The sequence below is a fragment of the Bacillus rossius genome, chromosome 3 (genome assembly GCF_032445375.1).
Source record: "Bacillus rossius redtenbacheri isolate Brsri chromosome 3, Brsri_v3, whole genome shotgun sequence".
NCBI classification, from domain to species: Eukaryota; Metazoa; Arthropoda; class Insecta; order Phasmatodea; family Bacillidae; genus Bacillus; species Bacillus rossius.
The window spans coordinates 36634539-36660199 of NC_086332.1; the positions used below are offsets into that span (position 1 = coordinate 36634539).

Here is a 25661-nt window from a genome sequence, read left to right on the forward strand (position 1 = left end):
GCTCATAAAATCTTTTCAAGATTTTTTTTTTTAATTATCGATGAAGGAAGGGATGCTTCCAACCTAAAACAAAGCCACTAGTATCTCTATCTTTCTCTCTCCTATCTTCTCTCTCTTTCTGTCAGCGCCAGTGGTAGTGTAAGCGGCGTGTCCTGCGCTGTAGCCGAGAGACACGACGAACGAGGACATCTTGTCCTCGGCAAGAAGGAAGATGAAGGAAACTTTGAAAGAACAGCGAAGGGCAATCCCAAGAAAGCGAAGAAGGAATTAATGTGGTATCCAAGAAGATATCGACGACTTTCCTCAAGTTGAAGCGTCACTTGGCTCTTGACAGCTTTCTAAGCTTCTTCGTTCACTCGTGAGAAACTTTCATCTTTAATTCCTTCCATTACATGTCTTTGTCCCATTTGGCAGCTTGTTACTATCTCGCTTTATTTTCTTATCTCTCTCTCTCAAATTCATTCTAACATATTCTTTCACACGGTTCGACTCAACCAAAGTTTGGAAAACGGATCTCATCTGTGATATATTTCTTTTTACTGATTTTTTTTCTCATTGCTGCAATGGTTCAGTTTGAAAACTCCTTAGAAATTTTTCGTCATCACTTAAATACATTCTTCAAGTGACATAGTAAATGCATTCAATACTTGTAGAGTTTAAATTTTATTCATGGAAGTTGAAGTTGTGCGTTGTTTAGCCATTCGTAATGCTGCTTTTGTGTGTGAATATTTTAGGTTCCTGAAGTTTGGAAAACAAGTTTCTGTTTTACAAACTTCGTTTCTAGTTCTTACGGTTACATAAAAAAAAAAGAACAGTTAAAGCACGATGTGTTTCAGAGCGAGGGAGTTTATTTTAGGAAATGCTGTGGTTTGGAAACTGGCGAGCTCGGGGATTTCGCAATATCGGAGAGGACTCTGGCCACTTACCTCGAGTGCCCGCCGCCAGTTACGTAGCTGTCTCTGGAAGGCAGAGTCGCGGAAGCTACCTGTCTGGTTTTTTCGGCGCCTCGGGGAGCGGAACTCGTACTGAAAGTTTCCCGGCGCATTCCGCCTGCATGCATTCGACCCGCCGCACACCGAGGGCTTGCGTGTTGTCAAGGTCGCCGGGGATTCCTCCGGAGCCAGTAACAAGCTTAGTCCGACGTTACGCCCCCGTGGTCTAGTGGCACACTCGTCAAGCGCTACGTTATTCAGTGTGTTCTTTGAATGATCCGTGCAATGGAGAGGATTGATTTTAAACGTTTTTGAAGTTATACTTCTTTAGGCGCCTTATGAAAAAAAATGACGAGAGTTAATTTTTACGAAGCGCACGCCCCATGTAACGAAATTTTCACAGGATGAAAAAAGTTCTACATACAATATATATATATAATTATATGCATTTTTAAAATCTTATACATTAGCGATTGCTATAGAATGTTGGTACATATAATTTAAAATATATATTTATTGTAAATATTAGTGATAGATATTGTGTTTATAAACTTTTTCCAGTGTATTTGAAAGTTTGTTAGTATAAGTTATGTTATGTTCCCGCATGCATAATTTATTTGCATTATATTATTTCATTATTATTTAATAAAAATAAATAAATTAGTATAAATATTAAGCATATTTATTTATTTTCATTAATTATTAAATCCATCTCCATTATCTAACTTAAAAAATAATTAATTTAGTACATGTGTTCATATTAATATTGATTATTGAGTATTTATTTTTTGAATTATACTTTACCAAAAGTATGTGTAATATCACTCCAGTCATTTTATTATTTTATTCATATTAATTATTTGCATGCGAAATTAAAGTTAGTACTTTTTATCACACCAAGTAATTGTAACTTGTAACGTGCGTACCTAAGTAGACGCGCCCATTTTTTTTTTTGGACATACGACATTGCTGATTGCACGGTATGTCATTGAGAAACTTCAAAAACGGACAAAAAAGTTAAATACGCATACCTACAGAAATAAAAGCCTAAACCAGCCGATGTCAAAAGTGAAATGCATAGACCGGTTAGAGAATTCAGTGGAAGGAATACGTCATAAAAATATCGCAGCACAGACAAACACAGAGGGGCTGACGACGAGACAGTTGCAACAGGAGCAGTAAATAAAAACAGAAAACGACATTGGACAACACAGCGACAAACAGACGAATACAGCTGGCTTTCTAAGACAATTCTACATTATTATTTGTATCGCTCGGAAAGAATGTTCGAGAAATTCCTAACGATGACTCCCTTTGTAATTATGTAAGACGTAGATCACTTCAGTACAATTACGCGGTCATTTTGTGAATGAGAGGAAAAGGAGGCCAGCCACAGAACTAAAGCACAGCAGTTTCGAACGATTGAGGCTGCCGTATATATAAAGATGCATGCACGTAGTGTAAAATAGAAAAAAAAAACGGGCCTAATGTATTTATTATGGGACTATGGCTTCGTGGCTTACTCAGTTGTGGCTTACCGATCGTAAGGATTCGGCTATGTTCGGGCTTGTCCACCCTCGTTGCCTATGATCAGTAGGTCTTCTGCATCTTTAAATCCACTATTTTGAAAATCAGTAATTATTAAGCTGGAAATTCGGAAAGAATGACTAAATTCATAAAAAAAAAATCACTTTTCAATTTACTGATTGATTAATTAATTTGATTTCCGTCCTTGGTTCGATACTTGCTCGATGCAAAAAGAAAAGTTTATTTTAGGCAAAAAATACTGAGTAATAAAAAATGGTGACAAATTCTAAAAGAGGCATAAATTCCTTATCTACCAGCCTCCAATTGATTCGATAGATTACTGTCCTTGGTTCGATCTTTGGTAAATGCAAAAATTTTATGTTATAAAAATATTTAATAAAACATGGTGAAAAATTCTAAAGACTGCTCAAATGCCTTATGCATCAGCTTCAAGTAAGCTACCGATACCATCTTGGCTCTGTTGCATTTGTCGTTGAGTCGCATATTTTCTCACCATATATTTATTAAAAGTTATTTTCGAGCTGTAAAAAGGTAACACAAGTGATCATAATTATAAACACTACCGTGATTTTTTTACGGATATATGTTCTGTTGCGACATTTTAAGACGAATAATGAATGTAATGAATATATAATAAACTATTAAAAAAGGGTGCGTGTACTCATGTACGTGCGTTAGAAGTTATACCTACTTACTTGGCGTGATAACTAACTAGCTTTAATATTGCATGGAAATAATAAATATAAATAAAGTAATAAAAGACTGGAGTGATATTACAAATAATTTTGTTAAAGTATAAATTCAATAAAATTAAAAATATATATAAATACTTGATATTCAATATTAAAATAAACACGAGTATTAAAATCAATTATTTAATTTAGTAAAAATAATCGAAACGATTTTTAGTCAAAAATAAAGATAAATATGCTGAATATGTATTTAAATGTATTAATTTAAATTAAATCATTACATATTAATGTAATTTAAATTGCAAATAAATTATACATACCGGAACATGAACTCACTTGTGTAAATACGCTTTAAATAGTTTGTAAATACAATTTCTCTAACTAATTTTTGGAATAAACATATTTTTTAATGATTATTTGAAAGCACACATATAATTTTTATTTGAATGTAGCCTTTTTTTTTATCCTGTGAACATTTCGTTGCATGGGAGTGCGAGAATCGTAAAAATTAATTCATTTATTTATTTAATCAGGCGTGATATATAAAAGATGTAGGTATAATGGAAGCAGGGCAGCGCCGCTTCGAGTGAGTCTCCCCGGGTCGCCGGCTGGCCAGTGAACCCCGCCCCGGGGTATGTCGTGACGACCGGCGATGTGAGGCGACTCGCGTGACTGCGGCCGTACTGGCCCGCCTCCAGAGGGGGGGCGAGGCCTCTTCTCTCCTCGCGTCCGAGGCCTGGGGACCCGCTCTAGGCTAGTTTACGTTCATTTGGGCTCCACATCCCGCCGTCGACAGCCAGGTCGTTAAGTACATAACACAGGGAACTCAGGAAAGTGATCGTCTACCATTCGAGAATTTTCTTGGAACCAAGGGCGCAATTCTGTAGGATTCTCTAGCGGGGGGGAGGGGGGGGGGGGGTGGCGGCCCGAGGTTTTAAACCGACCCTGTCATCTCTGGATAGGGTGCTTGTATTGTATACCATCCATATTTTGGCATATATGCATGCAATTAACATATTTTTTTTTAAATATTCAGAAAGTTTTCCATACACAGTTTCGACATTTACCGTTTTGCCTTCGCGATGTTGCAAGCGCAAGCGGCTTCTCCCCCCCCCCCCTCCACCGACATATTGAGGAGGGGGGGAATCTACGCCCACGCCCGGTACTATTTAGGAAACTATGTAAGCCGATATCAGGATGACCGGACGGGATACGAATTCGTATCCTCTGGAATGCGAGTCCAGCGTGTTACTACTGCGTCCTCGCTCCGTTTTTATAATAACAAATTCTCTCCCAAGGGGGAAGGATAGTAGTCATTTTTAATTTATGAATTTCATTGAGATTTGTCCGTTCGGGCATGCGATAAATGTGCAGTAATTTTTTTTATTCTTAAACTTCTAATAACATCACGGTTGTAATCAGCCCTACAAATAATCCATTACAGACAAAACTTTTCACAAAATATTTTTTTAACCCTGACTATGTTCTCTGTGGATTTGACTCCTATGTCTGACTCATTAGTCATGGCTTCAATTTATAGGTACATGGTTTTTATTTGGAAAATATTGCGGACAAAAAGTATAATTAAGCTAGGTTCAAAGAAATTCGACGTAAATATTTATTTTATAACCTGTGCGTTCGTGTCAGAAATGTAAGTGTTACTCACGAATCATGCATCAGAAAAAAAAATATCTGGAGATTCGGGAATAATTGTCGGTGAAGAGTTAAGTGCCTTCCGATGAACATCTTTGAGGCCGTCCCTTATCGCGGGCATTTCTTTCTGTCCTTGTTCATTCCGACCCTTCAAGACCACCGTCACCACTTTTCCAAACGTCTCCCGCACGAGACTCTCCGGGGAATTCCATCAGCCGGTTTTTACGATTCATCGAGTCCTTCGTCCTTCGTCCTTCGTCCTTCGCCTCATGTCGGTCCCAACCAGGGCGGCTCCAGGAAGACGTCTCGGGAGGGACTACCACACAAAGAAGGGATTCAGATGCTAGACATGACATCATAAAATGAAAATAAAAACAATTATTATTCCACGCACGGGATTTGTTTGATCTTTTTTTTTTTTTAAACCAGCATATTCTTAGTCGGCTCGTGGGCTCATAATTATTATATGTGTGTGATTTATTTAATCAAATAATAATTCGTGACGTTTAATACCCTGTACTACTAAAGCGTGAAAAGCATTATACCAGGAAAAAAAAAGTTACACAACTAAACGCAAATGCTTACAACAGGCCATGTCTGATTCGTTTCACAACATCTGTGTCCTGTCTATTTTGTGTTTATCGTCTCTAGAGACTTAGCTGCCAGCGATATGGAAAAAAAAGTGTGTGTGTGTGTGTGTGTGTGTGTGTGTGTGTGTATATATATATATATATATATATATATATATATATATATATATACACACACACACAATTCTTGGACAAGAAAAACCATTAGCATTCGAGGCTTTTATCTCACACCTAACTCCGAGTACTTAAAAATTAATAATAAATTGTTTTAAAATTTAAAAGTTGCCCATTGCCAGAGGCAAGTCTGGGAGTGGTGGCTTGGAAATAAAAAAAAGGGGGGGGGCGAAATCGTGTCCTGGCCGCATGATAAGCTCACTAAAGAAAGTCTGAAATAAAAGGCTAATAGGAAAAGAAAAATAATGATTACTCATTGTTAGTAATCATGTATTCAGTGCTGAACTTACTCAATTACCAGTGAGTTTACGCGTCATGATTGCACAGAGGCCGTGCAATTAAACGTACACTTTTACATATACTGTAAAGTCCCCGGATGCAAAACAGTTTTTGCTTGAGATGTTTATTGCCTTTTTAAAAAAAAAAAACACTTCATGCTCCATTGAAGGGGAAAGCCTGGATCCGTATCTGCCTACTGCTCTTATTGGAGTGTGGTTCATGAAGTTCACCGAGCGTTCAGACACCCCGGGCGCAGTGTGTTATTGACGGGGGGTTGAGCCCGGACGCCACCGCGCCTGTAAGTTGCCCTCCTGGATGGCGGGGCTCAGCCTCGGGACAGGAACTACGAGGCGCGAAGAGGGGGAGCCATCCGACAACCTCTTAAATCCTCTTCCATCGGCTCTACGGCGGCGGCAGCGGCGGCGGCTCAGAGGCAACATCCTCCGGTAGGGCGTGAAAGGGCGAAGGGGGAGTGGATACGAATATCCTCCGGTTATTGACTCGACGCACGTCTCCGGAATGTCGGGAGACGTATCTCGAGTCCGTCCCGTATCGACGTCCCGGTCGCCGACGCCGCACCCACATCTTCGCCACGCGAGACGCCGCGCTCGATAAGCTTTCGACGCATTTTTTTTCAAGGGCAAAAGAAAAAAAGAAGTAGTCTCGGGTGACTTCGTCCGTAGTTTCGACGAGTTCCGTTTACGTTCCGCTTCGTTTCAAAATGAATAATAAAATAAACAACCCCGCATCGAATCCTTTGACCTAGTTTCCAGTATCGTGAATCAAAATGGACAAGACGCTTGGCATGTCAAGCTTTCGTACCTTGTTACGTTCTATTTTTTTTTCTAACAGGTTGCTTTATGTCATAATAAATATTATCCATCCCTAGAAAGTTGACTTCAAAAAGTAACCTAGCATAGTTGTAAGCCATATCGAGCCAAAACGTATATTGGCACGGAAGCTGTATCGGAAAATCGCGGCACGATGTTTTGAAACCCGAGATGCCAAGGCCTAATCGCCCTGAAAGGGTTCGCAGAGCGCTGATTGGAGAGTCGGTCGGAATGGCCAGGTTTATGTTTCCCACGGTTTTCCTGAATATCTCCAGGCAAATGCAGGGATGCTCCCCTGCCACGTGCCATGGTGATATCCTGCATGTCCATGCACCTCGAAGACGAACAGGGCTCTATTCCCGGCGGAGAGGTACAGCAGTTCTCCTCACTGCTTCGCCCTTCTGCAGGCACTCCGTTGTAAATAGTGAAGACTGCGTCGAATTAGTGCATTTTGATTACGAAACAGTGAAAACTGCTCCACTTGAATCCTACGATTTATAGCAGTGACTGAAGTTCGCCGATGTACAAGTGATTTCCACTGAGTTTGTTGGGAGTTTCACTGTCCTAGGCATCGGATTTCTCTAATCGTTGGGTATTTGCATTTTCATGGCTCGTCCCAGGTGATTTGTTTTTTAATTTTTACGCTAAACACTGTTTACCTCGTAGTATTTTTAACTATCTCAACTTTAACAAAATAAAAAAAGGATATATTGCATGTTTTTTGCACGATTAGCTGCCAAAATTACATGTTTAACATTTTTTTTATGAACGCCAATAACGCTAATTAAATTGGTTACTGACCAAAATATTTTAGGTTTAAAAGCAATGCTACTGGCTTCTTCGTAGTTTTAATTCCTTCGAAAGAAAACGAAAATTTTATTTTACTCAGCTGTCAAAAACTAAACAATTTTGAGAATTTCTAAAGACTAGGTAAAGTTTTATTTTCTCTCTAGTGAATTCTAAACATTTGATAGAAAGTTGCTTGACTTGTGGTTTGTAGCCGCGTCTTCGCCTTGGACGCAGGTGCAGCCCAGAAACCCAGCAACACCAGAGAATAGTTGCGAAAGCCTGAGATCTTTATTTGATAAGAAGTTTAAGTTCTGCAATCCACTTATTACTCCTTATCGGTTCTGCAACGGACTGCGTGCTTACTTGGAAGTGGTCCTGATTCCACCGGGAGAAGTTGCCTGCCGTTGCCGGCTCTTAGTACCCGGGGCAGACTCCAACAGGACCACGGAAAAGGTTTCAGGGGGCGAATATACAGCATCTCCGCACCAAGGCAACTCACTACCTCCTCCTCTTCTTACCAAGGGTTTTTACCAAAGTGAGCTCTGTCGGGAAGTCCTTGTCCCTCGACATCCTCAGATGTTAAAAAGAGGTGTCTGGTGAGGTGGAAAAGCCCTCTCTGCAGGCAACAGTAGATGGTTCGGAAACTCTACCATGATTGGGAGAGGGGAGGGGGGTGGGGAATCAGCGCTGCTGGGCTCTCAGGCCGTTGGGTCCCAAAGAACTTGGCTCACCGTGAAGAACCTATGGGTGCGGCTTCTGATGTGAGAGAATGATGTAAACTGTGGGGCACCGGAGTCGGTGGAGTGTCTCACGGGACCGGTTACCGAGGCATCTCCTGTGTTCCGGACCGTGGCAGGTACCGCACAAGCCCGCGGGGCGACCCTCGCTGATGGCCCGGGTCGCATGGCGAGGACTCGCACTGGCAGTTGGTGGCTCGGATCGCTCCCAGAGCACGCCCGGAGGGTCCCCACTCCGTTGAAGAGTAGGACTCAGTGTGGCCACACAGCTCCGGCACTAGTCTGGACAGCTGGTAGACTTCTGCCAGACCACAGGTTCTCTGGGTTGTCTGAGGAGTCCCAGAGATGTGATACTCTTGGGATGGAGATATCTTTGAGTCAATCACGGGTTAGCCGAATGGTTAAAGGGGGTGATTGGCAATGATGCTGGGGTGGATGGTCTCAGCGTCTCATTGCAGCTACTCCCGAAACACTGTCAAGTCGCGTTGAAGTTGCGTATCCTCTACCCTACGGCTCTAGGGAGCCCGTGTCGGTGGTGATCAGCCCTCACCAGGGAGTACCTGCCATCGAGTCCAGCACGTCAAACAATTGCGCAGTCGCAGCTGATATACCTATCGGCACTGCACAAAAAGGTTAAAAATGTAGATTTGGCAGATAACTATACAAAAAGTTTACAATTAATATTTATTTTTTTATTTTGCGAAAGTTAAGCCAGTAAAAATGTCTAACAGTTTATCAGTTTCAACTAAATATAAAAAAAGTCCTAGAACGGAACAAACGGGTGTTTATCTATAATTATAAGCAATGCATATATTGTTTTGTTACAAATTACGACGCCAGTATAGTCTGGACCACGTAACTAATCTGAAATTAGATAGTTTTTTAAAGTAAAACCAGTACCTAATATATATTTCCCAACTGTCTCTTGAAATGCATCACACGAGGTTTCTTTACGAACTCTGATAATAACTATATGAAGTTGTTTACATACTCTGTTGACAGAACATCAGTGGCACAAGGATACACAGACAAATGGTACTTCTTTTGAAAATGTCGAAATTGGAGACAAGTTACAGATTATACATGCTACATACACACTGCTAATTTTTAAATATCATGCAAGTATTCATGATTAACACTTTGTAACTAATTGTGCCTGGGCTCTCTCTAGAAATTAATTTTATGTGATTGTTCAACTGGGCAGTACAAACAGGTTAACTTCTACTTTCACATTTTAAATTTTTTTCGTAAGACTCTGAAATTTGTAAATAAGAACAAAATGCATGGTGAGTGTAGCAGAGACTTAGGCACGAATTCTCAATAGAATCCACTAAATGGTGAAGTGGTCAGTATCAACTAGATGTTATATTTTGATACCAAAAAAATTGGTATACTGCTGGTTAATTTATGTGATTAAAATTCTCAGATATTTAAATAAGGTTTTTATTTCCTTTGATATGTTTTATATATTTATTTTTCTAATAAGTTTAAATTTTAAATCTAAAATTGAAGTTAATTATTTTTTTATGAACAGATCTTTAACTTATATGATAATTACTTTAATTGTTCATAAATCATGCATTATACTATTTAAGAACTGTTTTTTGTAATTATTTAATTAATTGTTCATAAATCATGCATTATATCATTAAATATCTGTTTTATTATTTTATTTAAGTTTAATGGTATTGGTATACATGGTAAAAATACTGAAAGTTGCCAAAGTAGGCTAGTAGCGCTCGCACAAGCGACGGTACAGCCGCGCGGGTGACGTGGGGAATGACGTGGTAACGCCGGGTGACGTGAGCGGGTCGGGTGGCCGGTGTTGCAGTGACGCCCTCGCTGGAGCGCGAAGACGTGGCGGGCGGCTCCGCGCATGCGCTGCAGGCGGCCGCGCTCATCCTGCTGGCGGTGTTCGGCTCGGGCACCAACATCCTGGTCGCCGTCGTCTTCTACCGGCGCCCCACGCTGCGGTCGCCGTCCAACAGGTCAGTCCGTAGTCCATAGAACAAGCGCTACTCTTGACAGTGCTAACTCGAACCTTGTGTTGAGCGACGTGTGTCGCTATCTGTTGACTGGGCCCATAACTACTAGGAAAAAAAAAACTCGACCGGGAGGTTCCTATCCAAAGTGCAAAGTTTATAATGTTAATTTAACTCCTTGACTAAATGAATGGTAACTAAACTGTGGAAGAAACAATGCTGTTTTGTAATAAATTATTAGGAGATGCAAAATATCTGGTATGCCACACCACAAAATATGTGGGTAGGTACTAACTTAAGTTAAATAAATTTTACTGGTTTGTTTGAGTGATAACAGCTCATGCATTACTTCTCACAATCAGTGCATTGATAGGTTGTCTGAATTGTTGCCCCTTCGATGGGCAGCCCATCATAATTTTTCTGACAGTGGTTAGTTTAGTTTAGGTTAGGTTAGGTTAGGTTAGGTTAGGTTAGGTTAGGTTAGGTTAGGTTAGGTTAGGTTAGGTTAGGTTAGGTTAGGTTAGGTCACTTTACAAACTAACCACTGTCAGAAAAATCCTGAAAGGCTGCCCATCCAAGGGGCAACAATTCAGACAAGCTTTCAAAAACACCACTGTCAGAAAAATCCTGATGAGCTGCCCTTCCAATGGGCAACAATTCAGTCGCCTCTGCAGCTTCTGCCTGAAGCTTTCGGAACTTGATTCCCTAAAGTGTTGTCCATGTGTGTGCGAGCAGGTTCGTGCTGAGCCTGGTGCTCGCGAACCTGCTGACGTCGCTGGTGGTGGCGCCGCTTCTGGTGGCGGAGACGGCGCACCACGACGCCGCCGCCGCCCCCTGGCTGCGCCAGCTCGCGCGCGGTGGCACCGCCTTCGCTGTCACGGCGTCCGTCCTGTCCGTGCTCGCCATCGCCGTGGACCGCTACAACGCCGTGCTCGCGCCGCTGCACTACGCCATGACCGCCACGCGCCAGCGCAGCCGCGGCATGATCGCCGGCGTGTGGGGCGTGGCGGCGCTGCTGGCGGCGCCGCACGCGCTGGGCGCCGACTTCCACCGCCTCCAGCCCGCCGCCGCCGACTTCCGCCCCCTGCAGCCCGCCCCCGCCGGCCGCGAGGTGTTCACGCTCACCTACGCCCTCGTGCTCGTCACGGTCGGCTTCACGCTGCCGCTGTTCGCGCTGTGCTGGATCTACGCGCGCATGTACAGCGCCGCGCACCGCAACAGCGAGCGCACTCGGCGCCACAGCGTGTGCACGAACCCCGGCTCGCTGGATCTGGCGCTGCCGCCCCCGGGGACGGCGCCCGACCACCACCAGCTGCGGCGCACGTGGCGCGGCCCGCCGCTCGGCCAAATCGCCGCCCCCAAGCGGCGCTCGTCCAACGCCAGCTTCTCGGCGCTGCTGTTCCGCGAGGAGGGGCGCGCCGTCAAGACCGCCGCCATGGTCATCGCGTCCTACCTGTTCTGCTGGACGCCCTACTTCGCCATGCTGCTGGTGGACACGTGGGGCGACGCCGGCGGCCCCGCGGAGGGCGACGTCGTGCCCGAGTCCTTCCGCTTCCTGTCGCTGCTGTCGGCGCTGTCCAGCGGCTGCGTCACGCCCTTCATCTACGTGTTTCGCAACGAGACGGCGCGCCAGGAGGCCGTCAAGGTGCTCACGTGGTGGCGGCGCGCGCGCGGCAAGTACGCCGGCGAGCCGGCGGCGGGGGCGGGGGCGGAGGCGGCGCCGGCGCGCTGCGGCAGCGGCAAGCCCCCGCGACAGTCGCTCTCCTACTGCGACAGCACGTCCGTGCAGAGCTTCCGCGTGTCTGCGGCGCAGCCCGAGTGCCGGCACTGCGGCGGCGACGCGGTCGCGCGGTCGGCGCCCGCCAGCTCGGCGGACTTCGTGGCGTCGTACGACGTGGTGGAGTGTCCCGGCGAGGAGGAGGCGCGGCGCGGCAAGCCCCAGGTCGAGGGGTCGCCGACGGCGAGGGCGAAGCCGCGGCGGGAGTCCGTCGGCGTCACCTTCCGCCTGGCCTTCCTGCCGCAGCGGCGCTGCCAGACCTGCGTGCGCCAGAACTCCGACTCGTCGTCGGGCAGCGGCCACCCGCTGATCCGCGAGGGCGACGCGACGGACTCGCCCGCGCTGCGCGCCGCGCGCTGCAACAACAACAACAACAACAACAACAACAGCGGCGGCGGCGGCGCGGCGCTGCGGCGGCAGAAGCTGCTGGCGGGGCAGCAGGGCAGCTCGGGCGAGGAGCTGACGGTCAGCGAGAGCGAGCCGGGCACACCGCGCAGGTTCCACGTCGGCGACAGCGGCGACGGCGACGCTGTCATCCTGGAGCTGGACGAGCCGTTCGGCGAGGCGGTGGCGCGGCCGCAGTCTGTCTTCCAGGTGCGGGCCTCGAACAGGCAGAGGCGGTGGCCAGATGTTATCCTTAGTTATTAATATATCCCTACTAATATTATAAAAGCGAAACAGTTTATTTCTGTTTTTTCTCCTTTCATGAAGCAACGGAACAACGGATCGTTATGATTTTTTTTCTTGCATATAGATAGTTTATGGGGGCATAGTTACAGGGTGAATTCAGTTTTATAATAGAAAATTATAGTAGGTAGGTCATACACACACAAACAGTTGGTGTCAAATTTCGTATGTCCCCCATACGGTCATATAGTATAAGGTGTGGCCACTTCCTATCCTTCTCCTTGGCGAAACCCATCTGATTAGTGAATCTCGCGGCTGCTAGCGAACTCAAAGCGTTAATAACATTTTCATTTACAACTTCATAAATATATGGTGTTGCCTTGAATTTGTAACGTGCCATAGTTTGGTGCGTTCGTCACGTCTTGCCTAGCGGTCACCTGCCTTCCCACAAAATGAAGCTTTAATATTGGCGTCCCGGTTTTGTTGATGCGTAGCATTGATGCACCGAGACTGTGCAATCAATGAGATTTCAAATTCAAAATTTCTCATTTTTCAAATCTATGTTCTACAGATTTGATACTCTGTAGTGATGTTCCTTTTATTAGGTATGTGTTTACCTCGGGCATTTCAGCTAGTAATAATTAAATTTATTTATTTAATAGTTCCTCTTTTTTTTATATTTTAACTACAAGTCATTAAATTAAACAGGAAAATTTAGCACACACTAAAGCAAGCATATGTGAAAATGCATTCACTCTTTTTTTTATCTATCTGTGGTATTTTGACTAATAAAAACATTTTTAAAATTGTAACAATTGACAAATGAATAAATAAAAATAACTCAACAAATCTTACATTAGTTATATAAACTTTAAGATTAAACAGAGCAAATAACGTAAATACAAGATGAAATATAACATTGTTTTAAAAAAAAATTATGTACATAAAAAGTAAAGAATTAGGTAATATTTAAAGGAAAAGAACAAGTTCAAGAGTTACAACATTATATTAAATATTACTAAAATACAAAAGAAATCTCTTTATCAGTTTAATTATTCAGCCAAAGATTAACTAACATATTTGAAATTTTTCTTTGTTTTTAATTTTTCAGGAAGAATATCTACAATTCTCAAAAGCAAAAATTCTAAGATCGCTATGAAATTGTTTTAAATACAATTGGTATACATATTTGTTCTATTTTGTGTAGGATAATTATGAGCTACATAAGGTAAAGGATATTTCCCTTCGGTACATAAATGTTATTGCAGCTCTAATATACAATATTTTAATATCAAATACATTTAAAAGTCATCAGGCATAGTTCACCAGCCCAACTACTTGTAAACAACATGAAAATAAGCACTCATAACAGGAAATATACGTGAACTATCACCAGTTACCAGTTGTGAGCCTCATCAACCATCCAGTGCCATCGAGAGAAACTCAGGACCTGGGGGCATACTATTTTATCGGGCCCCCTCCCTATTTTAAAACTCCACAATTACAAAAAAAAAATGTTTCTTGTGAATTCTATTAACAATTTGCTTGTAATTTTCGTCCTATCATGGTAAACCTAAGCATAGAAAAAAAATCTCGAAACTCCCCCCGAGTCCAGGCCTCAGGGATTTAACGTCCAATTCCCCCCTCCCCCCACCTCCTATTCCACAGCACTGGCACTAACATCCATGTATAATTGCTTAGAACACAGGACTCAGTGTGTCAGGAAAAATTTTTTACCTTGTGATACTTTTTAGAAAAAAAAAATAAATTTTTAGAATTAAGTATATTTAATGAATGCCTAAAATTAATTTTTGTTCTGAGGGAATCTAAAACTGGTACATTATCTTGTTGGAGACAAAACAAAAAAACTGTATAAATCTGTATGGCTGAGACGAGCGTGTGGTCATGGCCAGTTCCAGGAGACGGCGCTGGAGAGCCTGGCGCCCCTGTCGGCGTCCCAGGAGCAGGAGCCGTTCCCGCGGCAGGACTCGGCGCGCAGCGAGTCGGCGGCCGTGCGCCAGGACTCCGACTACAGCGACGTGACGGTGGACAGCGGCGTGGTGGCAGACATGCTTCCCCCGGGGCTGGGCCGGAGCCAGTCCGCCTGCAGCCTGGGCCAGCGCCCTGAGCGGCGGCGACACAAGCTGCAGCGCCTCGCCGCCGTCGAGGACGAGGAGATCGTGTCTGTGCCGCGCGAGGACGACGAGGAGGAGGAGGCCGGCGGCGGCGACCGTCGGCCGTCCGTCACCTCGCGGATCCGCTCCGGCCTGCGGTCCAGCTTCCACAGGCCGTCCTTCCTGCTGGCGCGCTGCGACACCTGACTCTGAGGCAGCTAGCCGGCCCGCCGCTGCCGGCGGCATGGGAGCGCCGCTCGGCCACTCTCCTGCGGTCTGGCCGACTTCAGATCTACGGGAGAGTCTTTTAAATACCCGCATTCCGCTGAAAATTCACAATTTTTTTTAAAATATTCAACAACTTAAAAGGCTTACTTTTTTTTTCCTACATTAAAAATTTCTAGTATTATACAAAAACCCTCCAAAATTTTTATCTTCTCAACTCAGTCACTTATTGTTATTTACGAGCATTGCAATAGTAAGGTAGGTACTTTAAATACTCATTTGTTTTTGTTTCTTCTAAATTATAAGTTTTATGTTCATGTTGGATGAAAAAAATAAATTTAAACGAGTAATTTTTACCATGGTGACTACTGAAATCCAGTAGTAATAAAGTACAAAAGTAGTGAACCAATTGGCTTACATACATACAATCTTCTGATTTCATAATTTCCAAAACTTCTAGTGAGGGATTTAAATTTTTTACTGTGTTCTTTAGATGACTCTAGTGTTATTAGAATCAAAAATAAACATAGCAGTGTACAGTAACGAGGGACAGAATTTTAATTTTTTTTTGTCAATTTGAGTTACATGTTATTAAAAAAAAAACTCTCAGCATTAGTGTTACGCAAGAAACCTACACTCACAGCTAGACTCAATTTTTCTTTGCATATTGCTCATTTGTTTGCGATTCTGTTCACCTTTTGTTGCAAGTTTGTCATTTTTGATGTGTGTTCGATAAATTGTCTGATTGCTCAACTAGCTTATCACCTAATCAATTATCTGTGAATTTTCAGTCTCTGTCCTTGCGACACCATATGTAGCGTCCTCCCATGCTTGCCAGGAGTGGCAGCTGTGGTACAGTTATACCGTTGCGTACATGCACACGTACAACGTCAGGGTAAATTGACAGTGCACCGAAATAATACTTAGTTCCTACCTGTGAAAGCTTCAAGTACCTTCGTATCGCTTTTTGTTGTCTGTGAAGTGAAAGATCTGACAGTTGTGAACCAAGCACATAACTTTTTAAAGTGAGATAATAAGTTATTTATTTACCTAGATGTGATATGACATTAAATTTATTTAACAATGATTTTTTTTTTTCAAACAAGTATGTATGTCCTGAAAACAAGATTTTCTAACTATCTGTGTAATGAAATGTGTTTACTTGCTCTGAAAAAAAAACATTCTTCTTGGATAGTGAATTTGGATGAAACAATGCATTTATACGGAGACTTACAATGAAAATTTGTATGAAATAACAAAGTGTGCTTTTTTACAACAGGTTTACAGTTAAAACATATTGATAACAATATTGACAATGCCCAAAGTATTATTGAATTCTACTTTTTATGATTAGTTTGTAAATTTTGTTTTTACACATCCATATGTTTTTCATAAAAATTATCTCTTTTTATTTAAAGCTACATTATAATAGTATGAAAAAACAAGTCCATAATTACTGTATGTATATGTTTAAAAATGTTCACGTTTTTAATGGCCAGTGATAAAACCTTGCCAACTCTAACCAGCAAGAGATGCAAGGTGGTGTTTCTAAAACTGTGCACACAAACATTCAAGTTAGCCTTTGTTTCAGAGTAACTTGGTATATCAATTTATATGGATTTTTTTTTAAATCACCCAAGTAAAGGTTTATGACTAAAAATGGTGTTGCCAAATTTTTATTTCTGTGAATTATTATAAAACTTTATTCTGTATGAAATAAAAGTATTTTCCATTTGATATTGATATGTACCAATTACATAATATGCAAGGATTTTAATATTAAATACAAATATAAGACCTCAAGGAAGTTCAAATATTTAATTTTATTTGCAAGCAAATTTTTATGGCATAAAATATGAAATTTTTTATAACATGAAATATCATTAATGTTATTTTTCTTCAAAATAAATATTGTGGAGTACAGTAGCGGATCCAGAGGGGGGGCTAAGGGGCTCAAGCCCCCTCCAAAAGCATCTGGGTCCACTATTGTTTTAGTGTTTGCCTTGATAAAGCCTAGCCTCAGCTGGGTCAAGCCCCTCCCAAAACAAAATCCTGGATCCGCTACTGGTGGAGTATGACAACCAGAACTTCTCATTGCTTTCACCATTAAATAACCATCATCAGATGATATAGGTACTACCTATATAATATGGTGAATTAAAAAACCATGAACCACGTAAATACCTTGATTTTTTTTTCTTTCGAAAAAACATATTTACAAAATTTTTTTCTGCCCAAACAAAACAAACAGGTAGCTGTAAATAAATAATCTAAGTCTGACAATATAATGATAAAACAAAAAATTAATTATGAAGTTAAACATAAATTCATATGTATTGATAACACATTGCTGAAATTGCATAGTACATACTTATAAACACCAATCAGAACAGTGATTTGTGCACAGGTTTGTTGTGTTTTTTTATTAAGGGAAGTTCAATTCAACCGGCTGGACCGGTTGTTGAGATTGTAGTATCCCTGCATTAGTGCCATCAAATAGATTTATATGTGAATGTATTGTGTTAGTGTTTATGTGTGTTGTTCCTTCTGTTCGGGTAAGAAAGAATTTCATCCACAATGATTTATTCATGTTGAATAAAGTTTTGTTGAGTCATGTGATGCCAAAATTGTTTAATTTTTAATGTTACCTTGAAAATGAGCTTTTAATCATAGGAGTTAGTTGCAAAAATATAGACCTTTAGTTTTTTTTACTCATTATTTATTTTAGTTGTCACATAAAAATTAAAACAAGTTTTTTTTATATAATTTTTAAAAATTCAATTAGGTATAATTTAAAAGTCCACTAATAGCCTTAATCTTATGCGGGCATAAGTAGTAGATTTATAAGTGACTTGTAGCCATTGTGTGCATTAAATTTATAAAATAAATCACATAGTGTATATCAGTTATAGCATAACATGAAAAGAAAATTAGGTTTTTCTGGTAAGAAAAAATATTACTATTTAAAATCTTTTTCCGTTGCAATTTTTAAAAGCCTTATCCTTTTTCCTCATCCATCCTTCGTAAAAGTAGTAAGACATCTAACCACAACAAATGCATATGAACCAAGTTTTTTTTTCTTTGGTCCACTTTACTAGATCATACAGAAGCGAAACAAGCGAATGCTCAAATCATTAAGAGATCTCACCCACACAAATGTTTATCAGACTTGAATGAATTGCGGAAGTCCAAACGCATAATAGGCACATTGCAAACAGCACAACCAAAATACACACCTAAGGTAAACTTAAGGTAGGTGTTATGTTCTATGATTTTAGCAACCCCCAAAAAACTTGGTTAACCCTTTGCTACGGCCACCGAGGACTTTTGTAATACTCAAGGTCTAGTAAAAGTATGAGATTAGTAATACATAGGGTTAAGATTGTAAGGTAAATTTTGATAAAATCGAAATAACACTGAAAAGTATATCAACACACAATATAACGCAGAAATGCAAGTTAGTAAACCATAAAATGCCGAAATGCTGTAAAAAACCATACAATTAATTACCATAATTAATCAAAACTCAATTCAAATTACAAAATTGTAAACTTTTAATATAATAAATTCAATGAATGTAAATTATTTAGCAGAGTGTTAGTATCAAAATGTATGTAATAAATAGATTGGAAACTTCTTTGCTTTCTTTTATATTGCAACTGTTATTAGTAACTAATTCTTAACATTATGACATTGGAACATTTTACAATCACACATATACTTGCAGATTTATTTTTATTGTTGTTATTACAAATCATTATGTTCTGAAAGTGCATCATATCTTTGTCAAAATAACACTTTTGGTAGAATAACGTTGATCAAGTAAGTGTCGTATTTGTTTGAAATTGTGCTACCTTTATGAATAAACAGAATTCATAAAATAAAAACAAATACACCAAAATTATTTGTATTAAAAATGAAATTGGCCAAAAATAAAACCATTAAATCTTGTCTCTAGTACTAATACAACAACTTTGTCCACAACTACACTTGAGGAAGGTACCGCAACAAGAATGGGATATAGCGCACACAAATAATCTTTAGTCTCTACATGCACATCTCTTTGGCGTGCTGCATGCGACTACGGGACTAAAAAGTAAAATTCAAATTTTATTACAAAGGTATTTAAAAAAAAGTCCTGTTAGAATCTACAATTGACATTTCTATGCCCTAAATGGTAATTTTAAATGAGAAATATTTTTTTCATCACTTATTACTTAAAAATCTTGCTTTCATTAAGGCATAGCACTTACATTTTTACAGTACCTGGCATTAAAAGTAATTGACTGCAGGAAAAATTTTTTTGTGGAATTATTAGGGTTTAATCATGTAATATAATAATAGTCACACACTGGATTTCTCGGAAAATCTTTAAATGTGTGCCTTAATAATGCAAATTTTTGAGTATCCATGTTAAAAAAAATTCAGAAAATTTATAAATGAATGATGTTAATATTTTCTCCCTTAATGACTAAATATTTATGTAACTTTTGTGTTTATTTGTTTATTTCGGTTAATGTTACATTTATGAAGAATCATAAATTGAGTAGTTTAACATTTTTATATAATAAGGGTGTTCTTAAACATGTGTAAAATTATAAATCTTGCTTCAACAGCATTTTCATTTATTTTCACGATCTACTCTCCATTTCTCTTTCAGAAATAATTATTGTAGTCTTCACAAGATATCTTAAATTATTTTAAATTTTAGTTTTAGATATAATTTATATTCACTAATGCCAAACAAACATATAGGTCTTAATTCATTGACTTTTTGTATCACCGTAATATTATTTTGAAGAATTTTCTGTGATGTTTAAAACTGAAGGAATTCAGTATTATGTAAAAAACAAATGGCAATTATGCTTTTACGACCATAATATGGTTAGCAATAAAGTTCTTTCTGTAGCATAAGGATATTTGTGTGTTTTTCATTGTAAATAAACTATTTGTGAGTTTAATAAACAAATATAAATATTTGCATCTATGTTTTCATAAATTATACTGTAAAATAATTGATTTTTTCCATACAGTAGTTCAAATGTTTGCTTCCCATTTTCAGTCAATTGTCTGTACATATTGTATACTTGTTACTTTGTAAATTAAATTCCAACATATTGCCAGAGATGTGATGGATGGAAAGGTGTGTTTTGTGTTTTCTTTTCGGAAGGTATGTTAGATTGTAAAATACTATCCTCGGATAATAGGTACTGTATTATGAATTGATTTTGTTACTCAAGATTTTTTCTTCCCAGGCTCAAACTCTGTTATCACTAATGAATAATCAATGTTTTTTAACTATATTTTAAAAGGCAATGCATGAGACACTGGGGAATTTGTCACTTCCTTGTTTTGCTAAGGATGAGTTAATACTGTTGATATATGCTGTTAGCACAGAGATAAATTTCTTTTGTCAGCATACAAATCAGGTGTATGTAGCCATAAAAAAATAATGCCCGAGAGAGCATTCCAGCTGTACAATTATTCTTGAGACTTATCTGTGATGAATGATTGTAATAGCAGCATTACAACTGTACAGATGGCAAAAACAGTTTACTAAATGTTTAAATTAATTAAATGCAACCAATCTCCTCGTCATAGATTGTCAAACAACAAAATGACTAAGCATGTAGAAATTATGTGATTTTAAATTGTAAAATGTTATTTATAAAATATTAGTACCTAACAATAATTTATACAAACAAAACATGAAGGAAAGACATATTCCTTTATTTTATTTCAGCATAGTACTTCAATTCTTAGCAACCATTGTAAGCACAGATTACTGAATTTTGTAGATACTGAAACAACAATATCGGCAGATTCAATGATTGTACATTAAAGTCAGTGCAATCATATTCAGCATGTATTTTCATTAAAATTGGACAAATGTATTTTTAATGAATCAAATTGCAATTTTCCTGAAGGCTGAGTGCAGTATGCTTCTAAATACTATTTTTTTAAATTAAAAATGCTAAAAAAAAAGCTACATTTCAGAAACAAAATGCTAAATAAAAGGAATTTAAAACATACTTTTCAGATGTATAGATACAAGAAGTATTAAAGTTAAAGTGGTTCATATGGCTGCTCTCACAGTCAAAGTATGGCTGTTGCTCACTAAACAAAGCAAATATTCTTTACATTTTATATTAAATAGATTAAAAAATTTACTGCTCATGTATGTGTGCAATATTATTATTATTATTTCAATGTTCACTTTTTAATTTTGTCATAATTTCTGTTACAGTGATATAAAATGTTTTTCTAAACCTATCCTGAAAACGCAGTTTTTAACCACTAATGTAGCCATTTGTTGATACAGTGATGGTTTTCCAAGACATTTAAGTGACATATCATGGTAGACAACTGAATATTTTTGTACTCGGCTCTAGTCTTACTGCAGAAGCGCATGTGTACTATGATGGTTACTAGTTCTAGTCTAATGTGTATAGTAAGCTCTGTAACATAACATATAAAATTTGTGCTATTTATCCTGAAGGTATTTTTTATTATGTTTAAGTCCCAAAATCTATATTATGTAATTAAGTTTGATTAGTTTCAGGTTAATGAAACACAAGTCAAGAAAATTTAATGACACTGAACAAATTTAATTGGATAAAACATTGATGCTCTAGTGTTAAAAAAAGATCTAACATAAATATTAGTAAAAACATTGAGAATTCACTTAAAAAAACTGCACTTCAAATGTTTTTCACAGTTTGCAAGAAATTATATGCAATTTAGGCACTAAGCAATAAATATTTAAAATTTAAACAAATCAATATAGGTAAGTGTTTGTTTAAATGAGTGCAGTTGAAATACTTTTTATTTTGAAATTCTATCGGTGAAATAAGGCTTAATATTACATATGTGATATGTATTAAAATGTCATAATTCACTCAATTAGTATACCAATTCAGGTACTCAAAGCAAATAGCTCATTTTTTTCTCTACTTTTACTGCCATTTGTAAATACTGATCAGTGAAATATATTAGTAGTATTACCAAGGAAAATGTTAAGCACCATCCTATCGCTACCAGAATATGACTCACTAACTCCAGATTGAACAAGTGATCTGATTCACACGAAACTTATTTTTCAATCTTCACTCACCAAAAATATTCACATTAAAAACTTGCATAACCCCCACCAAGTCCATTTGGCAGGCAGTAGTGAACATATAATTTGAGAAAAAGAGGGATGGGAAAACAGATATACGAAAAAAAAGAAGAAAAAAAAGTCATTTATGCAATATTTAAAAAATTTACATTATTTATTAACAACAAACCATTAAGAAAATTTTTGAAAAAAAAAAAAACTTTATTTTAAATTTACATATAAATAAATATAAACGACTAATGATTTATGTAATTATATCATCAACTATATACGTCTATAAGAGAAAGTACACATTGCATTTGGTCAATGATGCCTGTAAAAAGATGTGACTACCTCAGCATATGTGGCTGTTGCAAAAATTATGAGACAGCGATTAAACTAAAGGATGAGCAGGAAAAATTAAGCTTTGAACTACACAGTTAAGAATGTGTACAAAATATATAGTAAAACATAAAGGCATTGCTCAACTACATGATTTAGTTGTTGAGTCTGTAATTTTATTTTACTACTTTGATGACAAGATAATAGTAGTACAGAAACTCTACTGTACTGATTCCAGTCACACAAACAAGTACAAAATTTTACAGTATTAATAAAGTACAAACACATGTCATTTTTGTCCACTGGAGTGAATTTTTGCCATTTTTAAACAGAAACAAGTGAGAATTTATGACAAACAGAATTCAAGTTATTTGTTTCTTGCCCTTGATAATGTTTTAAACAGGCAGGTTATATTACATTTAAGTCTGTTTCATGTAGCTTGTCTCAAATGTGACAGTTCTCAAAATTAGAACCAAAGGTATGGTATACATAACCTTTTGACCTGTTTATCTGTCAACAGTGATTGTAAACAAGTTTATGTGGCTGTAAGTATTCAGAAATAAACGTTTTTTGTTTGCAAGTACAGTACACTCCCTATTTAACGCGGTTGTCGGGGGACATAACTTTCACCCGCGTTGTTGCATAACCGCGATGTTTCGATGTGACCAAGGTCAAAAGGCATAAAACACCGCCTGTGTTCTAATAGGTCGGCAAGCACGCACAGTATAGACGGCCCGCCTTTGTGCGGACTTTGCATCCGCAGTTTTCACTAAACGCGGGTGAAAAAATAAAAATAATAAATTTTAAAGATAAATATTAAATGTTGAATTTTTTTTTTTTGCATGCCGCGCACAGTTTGTCGCACGGCCTACGAGCGCGCCACACGCCGCCATAAACACGTGCGGCACACAAGCTGCTGCCAGTCTCGTGGTGTCAGCCACAGTATCTGCTTCGTCTGAGTGTCCGTAACAAAGTAAGTGCAGTGTGTGCGGTTACACACGATTCTGCGGTCAAAGTCTTCTAAATAGAAAGGCCATAGTAATACTTCAAACCTAATATGAATCGCAAAGTACCGAGTTTGATTGACAAAATAAAAATTCTAGATTTAGGTACTTACAGATAGCGTGTCTTTTGCAGAAGTATGCAGCAGATACGTGAAAAACGATTCTAGCATTCGTACAATATAAAATAAAGAATCGTCTATCGTGTAAACTTTGTTATCCATGCTTACAGTAAATTATAAATGGTCACATGTGGGATACAAAAATTGCGCCAAAATAATTTTAGCGCAATCAGTGGCGCCGTATTAAAAAGTCTGTTAAACGTTGTCTTTACTTATTCCATCAAACGCTGTGTCGAGTTGCTGAGTGTGTGTGGCTCGGATCGGCAAGTGTTATATTCCCCAGCCTCTGGTTAAAGGTCGGGAGGCCGCTACATATAAACATTTCTGGGGCTTGTTTACTACCTCACGACAAAATTGGTACAGTATGGTTCACGTAAGTATTGGACCACTGGGAATTCCTCGGCAAAGATTAAAAATACGCTAGTTGATTTACTTTACTATTTAATGTTAAAACATTATACCAAAGTAAAAAGATGAACGTGTATAATACAACGAATAATATTACGTCTGTAGGTTCAAGTTATAACAAAATATTTGTGTCTACGCTTGTCAACACACGTGAACACGAGAAGTGTGCAGACGGAAATGAGTAAACTACTCAAGGTCACCAGACTTCCCCCCTTTCGGCTTAATCGCCCCTCTCATCACTGGCGCTTATATTCCACTCCCCCCGTCTACCCGGGTGTCTTGGTCGCATATACTCGGCTCGCCTCTCCTCACCCAGCGCTTGCCGTCAACCAAACCTATCCAAAATCAATCCCCAGCCGAGTCATGCTGGATAATGTCGCTGGACGGTGGGCTTTATCGGGTCCCCTGTCCGATGCTTTATTTGTGGGTTAAAAAAAAATGTTAAGAACTAGTGTTTCAGAAAATAACACTGGGCTGGATTGGACCATAATTTGAAAACACTACAAGATAGAGGAATAATGTACGGAGATATCTTGTTTAGAATTTCACTGCGGACATTTTCTACGCCTAGGCTTTTTTCTGCCCGATGCTTAGTTTGTGAGTTACAACGCAAAATTATCCTAATCGGCTGTCAACCATTTATTCCATTATTATTACAGTAGAACCTCGTTAATCCGTGACGCGCTAATTCGGGAATCGGATAATCCGGGACGATTTAAAAGTGCAGAAAAAAAAAGAGAAGTAAAAATTGTCAGCGCTTAAAATTAACGTCACGCGGGCCGGCGTCCGACAAACACTGCAAGCCATTGCGTGGGCCGCCAAACTCTGCAACCACAGAATAAATAAGGACACTGTGCTGCAACGCTGTTTGTACCGACCCTTTGTGTCGTCCCCCTTTCAGCTGTCACATTTGTCACTCTTTAAACTTGAGGGGGATGTCCTGACTTCTGCTTCCCGTCTCCCTTTGTTTGTTTCCACCCGCCAATGCAGGGCAGGCGCCTGGCGAGTGACGTGTCTGGCTGGCATTCGGCTGGACGAGTGGGAGGGGAAGGGGGGGGGGGGGGGGGGGGGGGGGGGCTACCCAAAATTTATGTGTGCAAGTTCAGCCCGATCTTATCTTTCTCTCTTCGGCTGTTGTAAATGACCGTGAACTAATGGCTAGGCAGTGCCGTATTGTTTTAAGCCGAGACTAATTCGAAGACGGCCCTTACCGTGAACGGATTATCCGGGTTTATTACTTTTTTTTTTACAGGATTTTAACTATCCGGGCATCGTCGGGTCCCAATTAACACGAATAATGGAGAGTTTACCATTTTTTATCCATCTGTTGCCAAGGCGCAGTAAGCCTCGGTAGTTGTTACGTCACATGACCTTGGCCTTAACCCAGCTGCACGCCGGTGTCTGAGAAGCTTGACAAGACCTTTCGGGCTTTTAATCGCTAGTCCGTGAAATTCTCGGTCCCGACCATCACGAATTAACGAGGTTCTACTGTGTTATTATTATTATTATTATTATTATTTTTCATTTCTGATTGGGGGACATGGTTTGACCCGCGATATACCCGATTCCGCGATCTATCGGGGCGCGGTATACCGGGAGTTTACTGTATTACTTTTGAGAACTGTGAAACTTTGAGATGAGTAACATGACACACACACACTATAAATGATTTTTTTTATCAGTTTTCAGGTAATTTTAATATAGTAATATTCAAGATTTAATTTGACATCCCAGCACATT

The 25661-nt window shown here is 39.5% G+C and overlaps 1 protein-coding gene across 1 annotated transcript in view; it reads left to right on the forward strand.

Annotated features, from left to right (window-relative positions):
* LOC134531268 (beta-1 adrenergic receptor-like) overlaps positions 1–17576 on the forward strand; it is a 212765-nt gene extending 195189 nt beyond the window's left edge. Inside the window, exons 4-6 of the mRNA XM_063366960.1 lie at positions 10056–10212; positions 10942–12577; positions 14524–17576. Coding sequence (XP_063223030.1) covers positions 10056–10212; positions 10942–12577; positions 14524–14931 — 2201 coding nt within the window. The 3' untranslated portion in view covers positions 14932–17576. The remainder of the gene's footprint in view (positions 1–10055; positions 10213–10941; positions 12578–14523) is intronic.
* The last annotated feature ends 8085 nt before the right edge of the window (positions 17577–25661 follow it).